The sequence below is a fragment of the Mirounga angustirostris genome, unplaced genomic scaffold (genome assembly GCF_029215605.1).
Source record: "Mirounga angustirostris isolate CCGP_5_RB_7025 unplaced genomic scaffold, mMirAng1.0.hap1 SCAF_1, whole genome shotgun sequence".
Lineage (NCBI taxonomy): Eukaryota > Metazoa > Chordata > Mammalia > Carnivora > Phocidae > Mirounga > Mirounga angustirostris.
The window spans coordinates 63,516,877-63,536,148 of NW_026991709.1; the positions used below are offsets into that span (position 1 = coordinate 63,516,877).

The window sequence follows — 19,272 nt, forward strand, 5'->3', positions numbered from 1 at the left end:
TCTTAAAATAGGATGTAAATATATAAATGATCTCAAAATAAAAAGTTAAAACAAGGGCGCCTGGGTGGTTCAGTCAGTTAAGCATCTGACTCTTGATTTCAGCTCAGGTCATGATCTCAGGGTTGTGGGACTGAGCCCTGGGTCAGGATTCTCTCTCTCCCTCTTCCTCTGCCCCTCCCCACTCACGTGCGCTCTTTCTAAAAAAAAAAAAAAGTTAAAGGAAGAGAGCTGCAATCATGATCATAACTTTCTGCACTGGAACTTGGCAACTTCAGTTTAGAAATCATCAGTCATTCACCTACTCAATACCTATAGTAGGCACTGTGCTAGGTGAGGGATTCAGAGTGAAAAAAAGCAGTCATGGACCTGGTCTCATGAACTTCAGACTAGGAAAGAGGAAAATCGCTCATGTATGAAAAGGTCATTACATCTCAGTCATACACATGAGAACTGGACCCAAATTTCTAACAAGAAGAGTAAGGTAAAGTAATTTCTAGAGTACTATTTGCTCATTAAAATTATTATGTATACTTTTTAACAGAATGGAAAATTCTTGTAACATTAAAAAGAACATAAAATATAAACTCATAAATCCATTAATATATGATAATTAATGACAACGTGTTTTTATATGAATAAACTTTTATTGAATTTTAGATAATTAGAAAGAATAAAGAAGTGCAAGATAAATGCTTTCTAAACAACATCTGATAGTATCTTTTCTGTCATGGTATTTTCACTCTTCTTTATAAAAAGTATAGACATTCATTTATTTAAATTTTTACAAAGTCAAGAACCATCACATGGAAAAAATAAGTAACGCTAACGTAAATTCAGCATCTCATCAATATCGAAATGGCTGCAATGGTTAGGTTCTGAGCTTAGCCTTCCCGGAAAACAGCGCACACAGCAGCTGCTGGTTTCCATTTATTAAAACGGGTCTGAGAATCAGGAAGCCGCTCCCTGTGACGACTATTTTTGCAAGAAAAGAGGGCAGAAGGCATGGTGTGAAGAGGGAGTGAGAGACACCCCGGGAAAGAAATGATGCTCTTATCGAACCACGAGGTCGGCCTTGTAAGTAATTCAGAGAACGGTTCTGGGACGAAATCATTTCTGTGCTGCTTAAAGTGTGATTAAGGCGAGACAGTCCCCAATACAAGTATGCCCAGATCCACACAGCACAAGACACGAGTGGGGAGTTTGTAAATTATCTGCTAAACTCCAAGGCCAGCCAAGCCAGGTAATTAATCACAGAAGGAGTCTCTTTACAGTGGTGTAAAATGCATCTGGGCAGAACTGCAACCCTGAGCTGTGACAAACATAGGGCAGACCCTCCCAGGAGCATACCTGAAGGCATCCCTTTTGTCTTAATCTTATCTCTTTTGCAAAAAGAATTATTTTGGAAACAACAACAGAACCACTCCTGCCCTCCCTGTAACAACCTACTAACCTCCACTTGTCAAACAAGAAGAAAGTTATCTCCCTCAGGACAAAAGGCATCAGGTGCTGCCTTCATTAAGGGTAACCTAGTGTGATAGCCAGGGAGCCCCGGCCAGCCCTGCTCCGAGGCTGCCAGGAAGGCTCCAGTCCCTCACACCTGCCTTCCTGGTCCTACGTGGCCCATTCAACCCAGCTCCTTCTCTCGCGCGATGGGCCTCCCGCAGGGCCCCACAAACACAATCACTGAACGTGCTGTTAATAATAGTCTTTTCTTTCCTAGCCCTATGCCTCTCATGTATTTTTTTTTTAAAAAAAAACAATAGTTTTCTTTTAAAAAATATTTTTCCAGGAAATAATGAACAGTAATTGTCATGGACCCAGAACAGACCCTAGAAAAACGCAGACAGGCAAGAATCTGTCAATATAGCAATATTCCAAATATGAAATTCATGGTTTAGGAAGACATAAATAAATAAATAGGAAGGGGCTTCTCAGAGAAGTTTCTTTTGTTTTCCTCCATTTCTTACTGAATTTTGTTTGTGTAAAAAAGTTTTGATTCTAGGATACAAGAGCCAGCCCTGTTGGGACCAATATGAACCATTCATGCCATTAAGCCCTCTAGATAAAAGAGGGAACCGTGATGATCCCAGGGTTGCTCATTATTTTTTATAAAGACAACTATATTTTTAAATAATTTCATTATTTAAACTTCACCTGGCACTTTAGTCTCTCGAAAAATTATTAAGTTAGGCATGAATTAAAGAATAAGCCCATCTGGACTGTAGTTTGGGTTTTAAGTGCTACTCTGCTCTTATATCTTTTTTCTTGGCTTGGCACATCTTTGAGATCCAGTTTTTTGAACAGAATGCTGGGACATCTGTGGTGGGGAAACGAGTCTTCAAGATGAAGAATTCCAGTTCATGTCACAAATTTCACTGGCCAGGTAACAGCATTGCCTTTTCCTTTGTGCTTTTTACTAGTACCCTTATAAGGAAAGTGTTTCTTTCCCAGCACTTGCTCACCAACCCCTCCCGCCCCCCCCCCCCCCCCCCCCCCCCGGCATGGGGCACTCCACTGACCCTGTTCTGAATACTCTATCCGCCCAGGTACTATACCAGGGACCCAGCCCGACTCTGGGCTGGTACCATGACAGGGACAGCACCAATTCGCTCGAGTGTTGCTTGGCTGACAGTGTACGAGTGTGTGTGCTGAGGCCGAGGCTTCCTGCTGACTGAGCCATTGCTCCTGGACACCACCTGCGGGGATGACCCTCTGTTGGCTGTCACTACTAGAGTCTTATGCGGAGCTGGGACCACGTGGGTCCCATTAGCATAGATGGATGGGATGTTGGCATTGCCTGAGTGGACAGAGAAAGACTGGCGCAAGTCACTGAAGTGGTTGAAGGACTCCGTGTTCCTGGGAACTTTTGGATTGTTGCTCCAGTATCGACTGTTGTAGGTATTGGAAGAGGTCAATGTGTTGTTCTCTGAAGAGGATATCTCGGTGTGAAATGCTTTGGCAGAAGAAGAACATTTAGGTGGAAGATCATCCTCTCTGAAAAGGAATAAAAATAAAGTTGTCATCAGAATTTACTTGAATGTCACCCTACCCTCCTGCCCAGGACTCTTTCGTCTTCTGCTAAGGCCAGTATGTCTGTGAGATACAAACCCTCAGGACAGACCAGACTATCATGAAAGCAAATACATCAGCCCTGGTGGCCTCGGCTCTGACACTCATTCCCTTTGAGACAATGCTCAAGAAAAACGTTCCCTCCGCTTCTCAATAGCCAAGGGTAGAAAAAGTAATGTCAAATCTCTCAGACTATACTTTCCAATATAACTGGAAAAAAAATGTGTGTGAATATATATGTGTGTGTATGTATATATGTATGGGTATCTATCTATCCATATATATATATATTTTTTTTTGCTCTAAATAGGAAAACAGACCTTGAAGAAAGACACTAAGCTTGTTGTGTAAAGAATTACAAGAGGCTACGATAAGTCACTAATTTAACTTAAGATGTTAACTAATTCATTCAACATTTATTGAGTACCAGGCATTCTACTAGGTGTTTCATGTAAAAAAAAAAAAAAAAAAAAAAAGACACAGCTCCTATACCCCAGAAGCCTATGGCCAAACATGAGTGCCAATCAAAGCAAGAACATCTCCAAGTCTGAAAGGTTGGACAGGGACGAGAGTCAACTTCTGTGAGAAGGTCTTGAATCAGATCAAGTAATTTAGCAAAGAGGTGGATGTTTGGTGCTGAAAGAGGGTGGAGGCTTGAGCAAAGACCCTGAGGCATGAGCAGCTACTGAACAGACTGGAACACCAGTGACCATGGAAGCAGTGAGAGAGGAGCAGGGAAGCAGGGGAAGGTCAGATCCTGAAGGGCTGTGTGGATCATGCTAAGTAGACTGGAGTCATTAAAGCGTTTTCGACAAGGATATGATGTGGTGCCATGTGAGACAGAGCTTGAACTCCCCTACCCCCACAATATGCCAAGAGTCACTTTCTTTAAAGATGATTCTCACATTGTTTTCTGAAGATGTTCGGACTGAACTGTCTCTCACAGCAAGCCATACTGCTTTGGCCGAGCTGTGCACACAGGTACGGGAATGCTCTTGGGGTGTTCCTTCTAGCTTCTGTTACAAATGCCAATGTCAAACACATTTCCTAAACTAACTTCTCTTCCGTGGCAGCCACCTTAACCCCACCCATCTTGGAACTATGGGAGGTGAAGGAATTCTTCACATGTGTCCTCCTAGTTGGGCACATATTGGACCCTCTTCCCCTTTCATGATCCAGTAAATAAAGCTGAGCAGTATCATGAGGAAAAGCGATATAATATACGAGAAAATATGACGTGGCCACTTGAACTATCTTGGCCATCACAGCCATTGGATTAGCAAAGAAACCTTAGCTGCCAAAATTAATAGAAATACAGACACTGGCCATGTAGGACAAATCGTCTGACACACACACCTTATTTCATTAGGAATTTCTTCTTCTTCTTCCTCTTTATGTTTGCTTCTCCAGTAAAAGAATGCCCCTAAAATTAGTGCAATGCAAAAAATGATAATAACTGCACCAGTGCCAATGGCTCCAGCTATTAGTCCAATGCTCCTGGGCTGGGCTGCAAAATATATTTAAGGTAGATTTAAAGAACAAAAAAGAGAGAGAGCGAGAGAAAGAGAAATAGCAGCATACACTCACGCAACTTCATAAATAATGTAAGTTTACCACTGAATCGTCTTAAAATGCACGAATTGCCTAAAGTGTTGCGTCCTTATAAAAGTAAACCCGGGTTAAGTGTCCGCATCCTCGGTGGCTGGGACTAACACACAGTAGGCTCACAGACACTTGCTGAATGAGCGAACAGTGTAGGACTCACCACTCAGTAGAGCCACACTTAGAGCAGAACAGGCCAGAGATGCTCACCTGTCTGATCTGCCCAGAGGAACCCTGGCAATCAGTGGGATAATGCTCACCTCAGCCCACCCAGGTCACTACTTTTTTAAGTGGAATCCAAATAACCCAGAATTCTCAAATAAAGAGAAAATTTCTGCACTGCTTACTTATGACCCAGCCACCTAACAATTAAGCAGCTCTAAAGGGATAAGGAGAAAATAAAAGAAGGTCTTGCCGCGGCCATGAGATCATTACAAGTTTTTATAATGTCAATAGTACTATGCAATCACTTGAAGACAAGCAGCTGACTTGATTCTAACGACCCTGAGGAGAAAGACATTCTGCCATAAAGATGTCATATTGCTGAGGCTGAAAAGTATACTAATACATTTATAGAACATTTCAATAATTAATAAAACCAAGAGAATTTCTATTTTATCTTCAAACAACCTAAAAACAATTAAGAGAAACTCTTCATTCCCTGGTTTAACAAAGATCTTAGTGTTCCAGAATTTTATATACTTACGTGAAATAACCTGGAGGTCCAACAGACAGGTGCTGGTTCCGATGGCATTCGAAGCCACGCATTGGTACAGGCCTGAAGACAGAGCACTGATGTTCCGGATGGTGACTGTCCCCTGGACCTGGTCTGTCACAAAAATCATAATCAAGTGAGCAGGTAGGGGGAAAAAATTTGGAAAACCAAAGAAATCAGCAGGAAACTACAAAGATAAACACTGAAGAGTCATCCATAGCCTTTGCCGAAGAGATTCTCTTGGTTTATGAAAAGACTAAAATCACATCGCATGAAAGACCCGAAGACATGGAGGACTTTCCTAAGTAAGTGCAATCTTACAACTTAATCTGACGATTAGTCTGAGGTCCTAATTGTGGGTAGCCCTTCCTGAGGTAACAGTGGCTAAGGCCTGTCCTAGAGAATCTACGATCAGTAACACCAAATTTCAATTCCAAGAAAATGCAACAACCTAAAGATGAAGCTAAACTCATTACAGTCATGTTCACTTTATACTTGATGGAGAAAACATCCACTCTGTGCTCAAGGGTGTCGATTGTTACTTCCAACAACGATTTTAACTATAAGCCCAGATCTTCCATGAAGCAGACACCAAGATAAGCCAAAGGTTTGGTGGAAGAAATTCTAGTTCAGGAAATGGGAGAGGAAGCTGGGGAGGGTGGGAGAGCCTCTGACTGCAATGCAGGTCTGGACCCTGTGAAGGGGAGATGCAAGGAAGGAGGGCCAGACAGGGAGCATCTCAGATTGCAGCATCATGTTAGGGAAGTCTCCATCAGGCTGCGGGGGAGGCCCTGCGCTAAAATCACCTGTTAGAGGAGTCCCACACCTTGCAGGAATAGGACTGCATTCACAGGCTCACTGTGCCCAGTCACTGGTTGGGAGCAGCCCTGGTGAAACCTGGTCTGGGTGCAAAGCAGTGGTAGATTCTGGAGGAAGCAGTTGGGGCTGTCAACTGTGTTCCCCACAGGAGGGGATGAGCAGTGCATTTTCAAGACCACCACATTGATATTACTCAGAAATGTTTCAGTAGTTCATACTTTATTAATTCATCAACATTAGCATAGATTATTTATTTCTTGTAAATAAAATGCAAATTATAGTAATAATAAAAAACTAAGATTAATAGTTGCTATTACTATGTGCCAAGCATTGGTTAAGCTTTTATAGTATTATCTTAATCTTTACAACGACACTATGAGGTATTATTACTCATCCCACTGAACAGGTAAGGAGACTGATAAGGTTACACAGCTAGTCACACAAAATGGGAATTAGACAGTGGGCTGTCTTACATCTAAGCTCTAGGCTTCCCTGCCTCCCTCAGGCAGAACATAACACATCCAGTCATCTCAACCACTCAAAATAGCTGCAAATTTAGAAGTGGAAAGCGTCCTGATGGCACGTTTCTGGCACCATGTCCATGTGCTCCTAGGGCAACACCTGGAGCTCCCCCTACCCAGGGCTATTTTTACATGAAACTAACATTATCTTGTTTCTGCTGGCAATCTTCATTTCTATCTAGAGCAAAGGCTGAAGCAGAGAAGATGGGTCAGCAAAAGCAGACCTAACCACAGCACTGAAGGCATTTATTGGTTAAGTCATTTAAGAAATAATTATGTATTGAGCACCTTTCTGGAATTAACTTAAATAAACAAGCCAAGAACATCGTTTTCTTGCTTTTGTTTCTGGTTCTTAATAGGAACATTTTTTTCTTTTTATTTATTTTTTTAATATTTTATTTATTTGACAGAGAAAGTGAGAGAGCACAAGCAGGGGGAGCAGTAGTAGGAGAGGGAGAAGCAGGCTCCCCGCCGAGCAGGAAGCCCGATGCAGAACTCTATCCCAGCACCCTGGATCATGACCTGAGCCAAAGGCAGACGCTTAACGACTGAGCCACCCAGGCGCCCCTCTTTTTAAAGATTTTATTTATTTATTCATGAGAGACAGAGAGAGAGAGGCAGAGGGAGAAGCAGGCTTCCCACGGAGCAGGGAGCCCGACTTGGGACTCAATCCCAGGACCCCGGGATCACGACCTGAGCTGAAGGCAGAGGCTTAACCAACTGAGCCACCCAGGTGCCCCTAATGGGAACATTTAAAGGGTCAAATCCACATTAGATGGGTATCTTATTTATTCAGAACATGACGCTCGAAGAATTTGGATATTTGAATTGTACTGGACACACCAAGTCAATATATTTGGTGGTTACTTTGCACTTGTGTATTATTTCCTTTTCCTTAACAAACAACTCTGAGGGCTACCAATGTGTGAGAGCCTTTCAGTGAATTCACTCAATAGTTGGGCCAGTCTGGGAGGAAATTGTTTTCTCCTCCTGTGTTTTTGACTTGCTTTCCCAGGCCTTCATCAAATGCCCCCTTCAGCACCATGTGTTCTCTAGTGCTGGCACTTAACCCCATTTGGTGTCATTTCTTGCCTACTTGTCTCATTAAAGACAAGAGCCTTCGACACTTGATTTCGGCTCAGGTCGTGATCTCAGGGTGGTGGGATTGAGCCCCTCATCGGGCTCTGTGCTCAGTGGGGAGTCTGCTTGAGATTCTCTCTCTCCCTCTGCCTCTCCCCTGCTCTTTCTCTAAAAAAAGGGGGGGAGGGCTGGGTTTGTATTGTTCATCACTGCATCATCATCCTTAGAAGATACGTGGCACACAGGAAGGTGCTCAATACAGGAGTTACCTTCTCTTTAGGGTCTACTGTGTATCATATGTACTGTAGTAAGAGTTTTACATCTGTATTATCTACTTGTCAAAATCCTAGGTTTTATATAGAGAGCAAACTGAGGGTTACCAGAGGGGAAGTGGGTGGGGGATGGGTGAAATAGGTGAAGGGGATTAAAGAGCATACTTAACCTGATGAGCCCTAGGTGATGAATGGAATTGTTGAATCACTATATTGTACACCTGAAACTAATATAACACTGTATGTTAACTATACTGGAATTCAAATAAAAAGTTAAAAAAAAAAATCCTGTTTTATATTCCCTACTTTTCAAAGATGAAAAAGCTCAGAGAAGCCACACAATTTGTTCAAGATTACACAGTACAGAAATCTATAAAATCAGGTCTCTCCGTGTCCAAAGCTTATAGGCCCCATACATACACTTGGTTTTCTAGTAAGGCGTTTTAAACCACAGTATTCCACAGGGTGCATCGGCAGGATGTTTCCTAACCATGCAGTGTTACACTGCAGCGAGTGTTAAACTAAGCCGTCTGCCCAACTCCATCTTCAATACATTACCAGATGTAACCAGGCAAGAAAACCATAATCTCTGGGCAACTAGCTCTACAATTCCAAACACTGTGGTGCTGTTTTCCTAAGCCCTGAAATTCTAGGAATTTGATCAGCTCACACCAAACCAGTAATGTTGTTGACCTTTTCACAGAGATAATTCGGGAAACTTTTAACAGCTGAACAAAGCAGCATTCTGACATGTAGAAAGAGGTAAACTTTAAAGATTCTTGCTTTTAAAGGGTTATTTTTCAAAGGTGAAGTCACTGTTCTTCCTTTTATCTCTATCAACACAGCACATGCAGATTGATGGAACAAATTCTTCCTAACTGAGGCTGACATAGCATGCTAGAGCTAACTCAGAATGTAACCAGGGAAGGAGGCACATTGATAAGAGAGGATCAGCCAGAAGCAGGACAGGGCTGTTTGTGTAGTCAAGGCAGAGCGGACAGGAGCCCCTCCTGAGCGAGCACCAGGCTGCTTCCAGCCACAAGCACAGGGCTCTTCCTCAAGTGAAAAGGACTAATTCTTCAACTCAATCTGTCACTTCACTGCGTCTGCTCTGGTGCAGAAGTAATTTGTTGAACTGAAGTTAGAAAACAAATGTTCTTACAATCTTCTTTCTTTTAAGGATAGAAACTGTGGAACCACAGTTTGGAAAGCACACATGACATCACAGCCCACGGTCAGTTCACAAGAACTATGCAGTTGGCCTAGGATGCCCTTCAGAATTACAGTGGAATAAATATAAGTGTCCATTTCCACGTCCATTCTTTTTCCTTAGGCCAGAACCATATTTCTGACTGCCTCGGGGATGGTGCGCTGACGGAGAGCATGTGTTCTAGGCTCAAACAGCCTGGGCTGGGATCCGCCCTACCACCTACCAGTTGGTTTCCTCACGTGTGACGCAGAGCTACCGACCTAGCCTCCATATTGTGGGTCACTGTGAGGGGGAAATGAGGTAATACGCACAACAGGCAGAGTATGGTGCCTGATAAAGCTTCGGTATGGGAATGCCGGCGACACTTGGGAAACTTACATATATTTCTGAATCATATGGAAAATCAGTCAAGAAATTGGGAAAATGTTGGATGTCTCCAAATCCCCAACAGATATTAATACTCAGGATCTGAGGTTGAGAGACAGGAATTCCTAAATCATGAATTATTCTATACTTTTATATGACTTATGTACTTTGGAGTAATGAGTGGCCATAATAATAAACAGTCAATCATTTCTTATATAAAAGTTCCAGAAGTGGGATGCCTGGGTGGCTCAGTTGGTTAAGCGTCTGCCTTCGGCTCAGGTCATGGTCCCAGGGTCCAGGGATCGAGCCCCGCATCCGACTCCCTGCTCAGCAAGGGAGCCTGCTGCTTCCTCTCCCACTCCCCCTGCTTGTGTTCCTTCTATGCTGTCTCTCTGTCAAAAAATAAATAAAATCTTAAAAAAAAAAAAGTTCCAGAAATATCCTGTAAGAAAAAAATAATAATGAATACATGATTTATTGTTATTTGAACCAATTATTAGTACAAAAGTATATACTTCAATACTATGTAAAAATGATCTCAACCTGATACATTTAATAATTTAAAAATAGTAAAAAAGGGAACAATATCACAAAATAAATGCCAAATTAAAGTCTATTTAAAATTTCAAAGATATCACAAATACTTAATATTTAAACTGTCATTCTAAAAGAAAATTTTAAAACACTATGTAGCATTAAGTGTACTATCCAATAATCTTGATCTTTTTTCATGCCAAATATTCCAGACATAGAAAATTTTATTTCATTTTTGTGTTGATATTTGTTGAATTAAGATGTAGATGAAGAAAGGACAGGGAAAGAATCTGTCCCCATTAAGAGACTATCCAAAGTATCTTTGAGGCACACATGAGGATACATGCTGCTTCCTATTAGCTCTTCTTTTTTATTTAATGATGAAAATATTTTGTCTGTTTGCTCTGCTTTCGCTTCGCCATTGAAACAGATACCACTATTGCCAATTCAGATTTTAAATTCATTTCTGATTTCATGTCAGTGTATTTCCAAACCAACATTCCCAACTTCTTCTCTTTGCATTTCTGCTATTGAAGTATTTACAAAGAACTAAAGTCCACAGCAAATATTCAAACACTGGAAAACAATGATGAACATTACTGGGCAATATGTGAGTAATATAATATTTGGAACCCCCAGTATTAACATTACATAGAATCACACATCAAAATTACCAAGCTAAGGACTTCTTTTGCTTTTAAAACTTGTTATTTCCCAAATACCACTCACATGGCATGTGTATAAAATATACTATGTATATAAACTTATTAGTATTTACTTGCAAGACTGACTCACCATTAGCAACAGACTGGGGCACAACTACACACTTACAACATGGCAACAGCTACAAGCAAGACCGATTAGATCAGATCGTGACTGCTTCTCTCCTACTCACTTCTGTCCAGGTTCCCAGAAATGTTGACTCTGAGTGTTCTTGCTTTTAGTTTGACATCAGCGGATTCTTTTGAATCAATATATCTCTATGTTGACTGTTAAGCTTTAATTCTCAAAGAATAGTACTTAGTGCTCAAGAAATGTTACCTTTTATCATTATCTTGGCCCCCAGAGGACCACTAACTCACTCACTACCTTCCTTAAGCAAATCTCTAAGTATTCCTTCTCTGAGTTAATACAGTTGTTATTCATTCAATGGGCCTAAGACAGAAATCTGAGTTAACTCCGACTCTTCTCCGAGTCCCATGTCTTGTTGATTTTTTGTCTTCAGTCTCTCCTGAATCCTACCCCCCACATCTCCCCGTCCCTTCTCCATCCCCATCACAAGGGCCTTAGTTCCAGTCCTCTTCCTTTCATGAAGGAGCTATTATCAAAGTCTCACATCTATGACCAGGCTATCAATCTCACACCCTGACTGCAGCAGCTGTTTCTAAAATGCAGATCTGGATATCTTTTCTTGCTTTATAAATGCCTGGGAACACCCACAGTCTGAAAGACAACGTCCAACCCCCCTGAATGCTTTACAATGCCTTTCACAATCTGGATCTGAACTCTCCAACCTCCTCCCTCACCAAACCCTCGTGAATCTTTATGTCAGCTTCATATATTTTTCTCACTTAAAAGCATCAAACTTTTACATTTGTAAGATTTTGTATGCATGACTCCCTCTACTAATAATATCCCCTTTTACCTGGTAAAACTTCTACTCATCCTTTAAGATGCATTTCTGTTCAGGAAACTCTTTCCCTATAAAGTTCTTCCTAGACTCTTCGGGGGAGAAAAAAGTTAACAGTAAACACTTTTATAGCATCTGATATTCAATAGTACTAAAATTATCTGTCTATCTCTGTCTCCCCCATTAAACCGTGAACTCTAGAATAAAGATATGACTTTATGTTTCTATTTCTCTACTTTCCCAAACACCCTACCCTTAAGTAGTTACACAGAATAAGGGTTGTGTCTGTGTGTACATATGCATACCCAGGCACACATACACTCAAAGAATGGACAACTGTATAAACAAACCAATATAGCTGTGACAATTACTGGCATTTAATTTTTAAAGAGGGAGGACTGAACATTGCACGGGGCCTGCTTCTTTATGTCAGAGGGCAAAAACAGAGGAAAAGTTTGCCTTCAGTCAGAATAACATCTTGATAAGGAGGAAATAAGTACCTATTTATTCAGCAGCTGAAGTGCGTGAGAACTATTTTACTCCCCATGAAAGAATTATGGAAACACTCACTGGGAAGGGAATCAGCAGTGGCAATTCAAGGAGAATCAAGATTCCTGAGGCTTCAAATGTGGCAAAAGAATGGGAGTGCTTTCTATGTAGACCCTGGACAAACTTGGTAACCTGACAGTGTTGGACTACAGTAATGTCTGAGACACTCTCCTGCTCCATCTAAGTTCTCCACACTAAGTTCTTCAGAGTTCTCAAGCAAGCAGCAAGCAGGAGAGTTAATCACCTCTCTTCACTGTATTAAAGTATGAAAGGATGAGGACAACGGATGATTCCTTAGGAACAATGAAGGAAAAAGGCATGATTAAAAAAAAAAAAAAAAACACTGAAATAATCAGTAGACAGTATGGAGAAAGGGCAAAAGAAAAAGCTTGGTAGATAAAAAACATAAAATATTAGAAATTAATCAAACTATATCCATTATCACAATTCACATAAATGGATCCAATCAATTAAAGAACGAGGCTCTCAGATTGTAGATTGAAAACCAAATTAAATCCAAACACATGCTGCTTACAAGCAATACACCTAAAACTTAAAACATGGAAACCTGAAAGTAAATGAACCATAAAATAGAAACATACCAGCAAAGATTAACCAAAGAAACCTACTGTAGGAATTTTAATAACAATTAAAATAAGGCAAAAATGCATATTAAGCATAGAAAATCAGGGCGATACAACACTCTGTAAGCAGATAATGACAAATACTGAGGGTACGTAAAAAAAAAATTGGCAATAACTGCAAGGACAAAGTGACAAATCCACAATCCTACTGTGTGACTTTTAAACACATCTCTCTCATAAAATAATAACTAAAACAGATAAAATGTTGGTGAAGATAAAGAATATCTGAATAATACAATTAACAAGTTTCTCATTATATACACAGCCATACCTTGTTTTATTGTACTTCACAGATAACTGAATTTTTTACAAATTGATGGACTGTGGCAACCTTGGGTTGAACAAGTGTATTGGTACCATTCTCCAAGAGCATCCGCTCACTTTGTGTCTCTGTGTCACCCTGTGGTAATTCTCACAATATTTCAAACCTTTTCATTATTATTATATTGGTTATGGTGACCTTTGATGTTACTCTTGTAATTGTTTGGGGGTGCCATGAAATGCACCCATATAAGACAGTAAACTTAATGGACAAAGGTTTTGTGTGTGTTGACTGCTCCAGTGACTGGCCATTCTCCCATCTCTCTCCCTCACCCCAGGTCTCCTTCTTCCCTGAGACAGGCTAATTAATAACCCTACTATGGCTTCTAAGTGTTCAAGTGAAAGGAAGAGCCACACATCTCTACTTTAAATCAAAAGCTAGAAATGATTAAGCTTAGTGAAAACGGCATGTTGAAAGCCGAGACAGGTCAAAAGTTAGGCCTCTTGCACCAAACAGTCAGCCAAGCTGTTTGTAAATACAAAGGGAAAACTCTTGGGGGAAATTATAAGTGCTACTCCAGTGAACAAATGAGTGACAAGAAAGCAAAACAGCTTTACTGCTGATACTGAGAAAGTTTTAGTGGTCTGGATAGAAGATCAAACCAGCAATAACATTCCCTTAAGCCAAAGCCTAATCCAGAGCAGGGCTCTAACTCTCTTCAATTCTAGGAAGGCTGAGAGAGGTGAGGAAGTTGCAGAAGAAAAGTCGGAAGTTAGCAGAGGTGGGTTCACGAGGTTTAAGGAAAGAAGCTGTCTCTGTAACATGAAAGTGTAAAGGGAAGCAGCAGGTGCTGATGGAGAAGCTGCAGCAAGTATTCCAGAAGATCTAGCTCAGATAATTCATGACGGTGGCCACACTAAACAACAGATTTTCAATGTAGTCAAAACAGTCTTCTACTGGAAGAAGATGCCAGTTAGGACTTTCATAAATAGAAGTCAATGCCTGGCTTCAAAGCTTCAAAGGACAAGCTGACTCTTTGATTAGGGGCTAATGCAGCTGGTGACTTGAAGTTGAAACCAATGCTCATTCACATTCTGAAAATCCTAGCGCCCTTAGGAATTATCCTAAATCTACTCTGCCTGTGCTCTATAAAGGGAACAACAAAGCCTAGATGATAGCACATCTGTTTACAACATGGTTTACTGAGTATTTTAAGCCCACTGTTGAGACCTACTGCTCAGAAAAAAAAAGATTCCTTTCAAAATATCACTGCTTGGGGAGCCTGGGTGGCTCAGTCATTAAGCGTCTGCCTTCGGCTCAGGTCATGATCCCAGGGTCCTGGGATCGAGCCCCGCATCGGGCTCCCTGCTGGGCGGGAAGCCTGCTTCTCCCTTTCCCACTCCCCCTGCTTGTGTTCCCTCTCTTGCTGTGTCTCTCTCTGTCAAATAAATAAAATCTTTAAAAAAAAAAAAAGAAAATATATTAATGTCATTCACTCATTGGCATTTTGGGCCAGATAATTCTTTTTTTTTTTTCTCAGATTTTATTTATTTGAGGAAAGAGAACGAGTTGGGGGGGAGGGTAGAGCAGAGGGAGAGGGAAAGCAGACTGCGCTGAGCATGGAGCCAGAAATAGGGCTCAATCTCACAACCCGTGAGGTCGTGATCTGAACTGAAATCAAGAGCTAGATGCTCAACTGACTGAGCCACCCAGGTGCCCCATGGGCCAGATAATTCTTTATTGTGGTGGCATCCCTAGCCCCTACCCACTAGCTGCTGGTAGCACCCCCTTGTATCAGTTGTGGTAACCAAAAATGTCTCCATATACTGCCAAATACAATTGCCCCGGTTGCGAGCCACTGAGGCAGGTGTTGGTGAACTGAGACACAGGCCCAGACACTCAGTGAAACCTGGGCCAGTTGTGCAGACCTCAGAAGCACGGCCCAAACAGCACTTCATATTTCCTAAGAACAAAGACATTCCTTACATAATCGCAGTACAAGTTCCAAAGTGAAGAAATTTAACATCGATACGGTAGTATTATCCCATCTACAGTGTACACTCAGATTCCATCAGCTGTACCAGTAACGTCCTTTATGGCTCTTTCTTCCCCCGGCCAGATTCTCATCCAGGATTCTGCACTGTATTTTCTTAACTCCTTAGTCTCTTTCAATCTGGAACAGTTTTGTCTTCAGCGCCGTTTGATGCTTCCTCATGACTGGATTCAGATTAGGTGTTTGTGACACAGAATACCACAGAAATGATGCTGTGTCCTTCTCAAGGCACACATATATTAGTAGGCACGGGATATCAGTTTCTAACAGTATTGGTAATGTTCACTTTGATCACTCGGTTAAAGTGGTATCAACCAGGTCTCTCCATTATAAAGGTATCTTATAATTAATAAGGAATATGTAGGGGCACACTTTGGAACTATGTAAATATCTAGTTCCTCATCAAACTTTTGCCCACTATTTTGACACCAATGGTGATTTTCAATCTCCACTGTTCCTTCTACAAACATCAGTTGTCATTCTAACTCTAAGAAAACACATTTTCTTCTCTCCCATTTATTTATGCATATCAGCAAGGATTCGGGGATTTTCATTTTATTCAATAGATTATATATTTATTTTAATTTTCAAATTGTCCCAGATTTGGCCAGAAGGAGCTCCTTCAAGCTAGCCCCTACACATAAGGACAATTCTAATCCCCAAATATTATGCCCCTGTCACTAATTTGACTTCTAGAGTGCCCTTCCCTGATGTCAAATATTCTTTTCTCAGAGAATACATCTTGAGTTTATATTAAACACCTGCAACCATATTAGTAAAGTGTTTTTAAAATCCGTTATTTTGGTATTATATACTATTTTGAGATCTCTTTATTAATATCAGTACCAAGAGGTAAATTTAAATAAAAAATCTGATTCACTTAATGTGCATTATTATGATAAAGGAAGTTATTCAAAGTAATTCTGATAACTAATCCAGAGTTTGAATTACAAAAGCCAAACATTTTCTTCTTTAGCATTCAAGTTCACTTTCCTACCTAAAGTACTAAAAAATATTTAAGTTGCAAAGAAGATACCAAAAAACTTGACTGATACTGACAAAGAGATGTGATAGGCTCTTTCTACAGTGTATTTCTCAACTTACATACAAACAACCACTCTTAGCATTCATTTGTAATTCCAAACTCAGCCCAATATTTCACAGAAATGTTTTTAATATGAATCATAGAATCTTAGTGCTGATACAAAGAACCTTGTAAATGATTATTTAATCCCCTTATTTTAAAAAAAGGCTACACAGGCCCAGAGAGGTAAACTGTCACTGAAATACATACTGGAAAAATCTGGAATTTAAATATGGTTTTCAGGATTTTAACACAAGAGCTAGATTAAACATGCCACTTACATGTAAATAGTGAGATTGACAAGTTAGTTCACAAAAAAAGCTATTTACCCCACAGTGTGGCTGAAACATTTAGCAATTTAGCAATCCATGGGGAACAACGGTATTGCAGTCATCATTACCAGAGTAAGCCAAAAGTTATTATGCCCCTGTCACCGAGAAGTTTTTTTAAATAATTAATTTTGGGCTGAGTAAATTAAAAAATGATGGAAAGGTCCATTAATATTTCTGTTGGGATTCTTACAGAAAATTTACAGGCTCTTACAGGACTGGTGGCCCTGGTTCTTTCACATGCTACCTTTACCACACAAGTTAGGACTTTGCGTTTCGATGACAGCCGTCGACCATCAATACGATTCAAGCTTATCAGCCATAATTCAGGTTGTTTGGGACCCCCCTTCGTTAACTGCCGACTCTTTAACTTAAGATTTATACACCTGCCCTGAGAATGCTACCAGAAACATAACCTGTATCACGTGATGATGCAACACTCAAGGCCACTAAATTTTATTTTCTTGGGATAGAAGGTTTTACATATAATTCTATGACTTTCCCTCATTCTATCTTATCAGTTTTCCTCAAATTTTCTAGAGTATTTCCTTTATTAACCAATTTAAATCACTGGATTTACATGTAGAAAATCATCGATGACACTCATGTCTCCTCCTCCTTTACCTGTTTGGTGTGATCAACTCCTGGTTCTCCCATGATCTGAGGTCTTTTCCTGTTCTCTTTCCCATCTTCTTCCTCTAACTAGACCTGAGGCTGAAAACAGGATGACTGGCCCCCCGTGATCATGCTGATGTTTCTCATACTAAAAGAGGCAAATGTGCCTCAAGAAGAAAGTGGCTCCTCAGTTATAAACTTCAAGGATTATCTTACAGTTAACAATACAAAGAAGGTACCATTTAGCTATTTTAAATCTTCGCATTATGTAACAGAATGGAATTTCCATACATAGTTACCACTGGATGAGATACATAAAGGCAGCACATGAGAGAGAAAATGTTTTATTCTCTTTAAAGTTGAAAACGCAAAATGATTTAGCTAGCTTTTTCAGCAGTTACAAATACCGTGTGTTATTTTCAAAATCGATTAAACTTAATTACTTCATGAGTCTTAGAATTTTAATTTGGCATGGTAACTGATCAAATGGGTAAAGCAACACCATACGTACCCTGAGTGGCTGTTGGAGGTAGTTTGAGGGTATTGTCTAACTTCTCCCAAAGGTAAGTTGGCCGAGGGATGCCTTCCTCTGAGCTGCAGAGCAGGATGACATCGCTGCCGATATCCTGGGATCCTTGGATTTGGCAGTGTGGGGCAGAAGGGGGAACTATAATAGGAAGAGTAAGGAATAAAGATGCATTTACTATAAGCCGACTGATGACGGAGAGAACATCAACATTCAGGGCGCTGGAACCTCAGAGAACAATGTTTGTAGGACACATACCAGAAGACTACCTCATGAGGGAAGCCCGTGGCTTGTCAGGTACTATTCACCGGGCTTGGGCACAGGTGCAGGACCCCCAACTTCAGCTCGCAGGGGGCAAACATGTAAAAGGGGCTACACCCTTTCATTCTATTTTCAAGGAATCTTATGGTCTTGGTTTCACTCTCCTTCCTCTAAAGAAGAATGTTTAAGGTCTTTATGCCCACAGATGGCCTTCAGAGACATTAGTGAGCACACACATCTATGCAGCTGCATGATTCACAGAGGCCAAAGGATGGAAACAGTCCAAGTGTCCATGGATGGACGAACAGATAAACAAAATGTGGTACATACATACTATGAAATATTATTCAGCCTTGAAGAGGAAGGGGATTCTGACACATACTACAGCGTGGATGAACCTTGAGAATATTATGCTAAGTGAAATAAGGCGGTCGTAAAAAAAAGAATTATTCTACTTCTGTGAGGCACCTAGAGTAGTCAAATCCACAGAAACAGAAAATAAAAAAGTGGTTACCCACGGCTGGTAGGAGAAGGAAACATTGTTTAATGAGCACAAAGTTTTAGTTTCGCAAGATGAAAAGAGTGCTGGAGAATGGCTGCACAGCAATGTGAATGCACCTAACACCACAGAACTGTACGCTTAAAAACTGGCCAAGATGGCAAGTTTCATGTTGTGTGTATTTTACCACAATTAAAAAAATATTTTTAATTCCTGAAAGAAGCCACTTTTAGAAAAGATATTTCAAGGAAGAGCAACCACTGACCCGGGCAGCTACTCTCTGAACAAGGTTCTTTGTTACTTTACAAACAAAAAACAGATAGGCCTAATTTATACTATTCTGCTTTGTAGTGGGGGAAGTTAGAGTGAGGTTCATGTATGTCTACTGCTTGGTTGTAACTCAGTGGACATGTTAAGGCAGATAAGGACACAAAGGACACGAAATAAAAAATTACCCAAAAAGGGCAGTAAAGGAAGAAGGTGGTGCTCTGCAGTAAGAATGTAAGCAAATAAAAATATAAACTAAGCCCACAGCTTGGAGTCTCATCCTGGGGTACATAAAAAGTAAAGTTTAAATCCAAGTGATGATGTACTTGCTAATGACTTTTCAACAAATGTGTTCAACCTTTCAA

The 19,272-nt window shown here is 40.6% G+C and overlaps 1 protein-coding gene across 3 annotated transcripts in view; it reads right to left on the reverse strand.

Annotated features, from left to right (window-relative positions):
* Positions 1 to 624: 624 nt before the first annotated feature.
* Positions 625 to 19,272, reverse strand: part of IGSF11 (immunoglobulin superfamily member 11) — a 206,243-nt gene continuing 187,595 nt past the window's right edge. For 2 of the 3 annotated variants that reach the window (XM_064593545.1, XM_064593537.1), the window contains 4 exons: positions 17,866 to 18,021; positions 5,378 to 5,500; positions 4,426 to 4,576; positions 625 to 2,994 (listed from right to left, as the gene is read on the reverse strand). In XM_064593545.1, coding sequence (XP_064449615.1) covers positions 2,550 to 2,994; positions 4,426 to 4,576; positions 5,378 to 5,500; positions 17,866 to 18,021 — 875 coding nt within the window. In that variant the 3' untranslated portion in view covers positions 625 to 2,549. The remainder of the gene's footprint in view (positions 2,995 to 4,425; positions 4,577 to 5,377; positions 5,501 to 17,865; positions 18,022 to 19,272) is intronic. The other variant, XM_064593552.1, reaches the window with a different exon arrangement.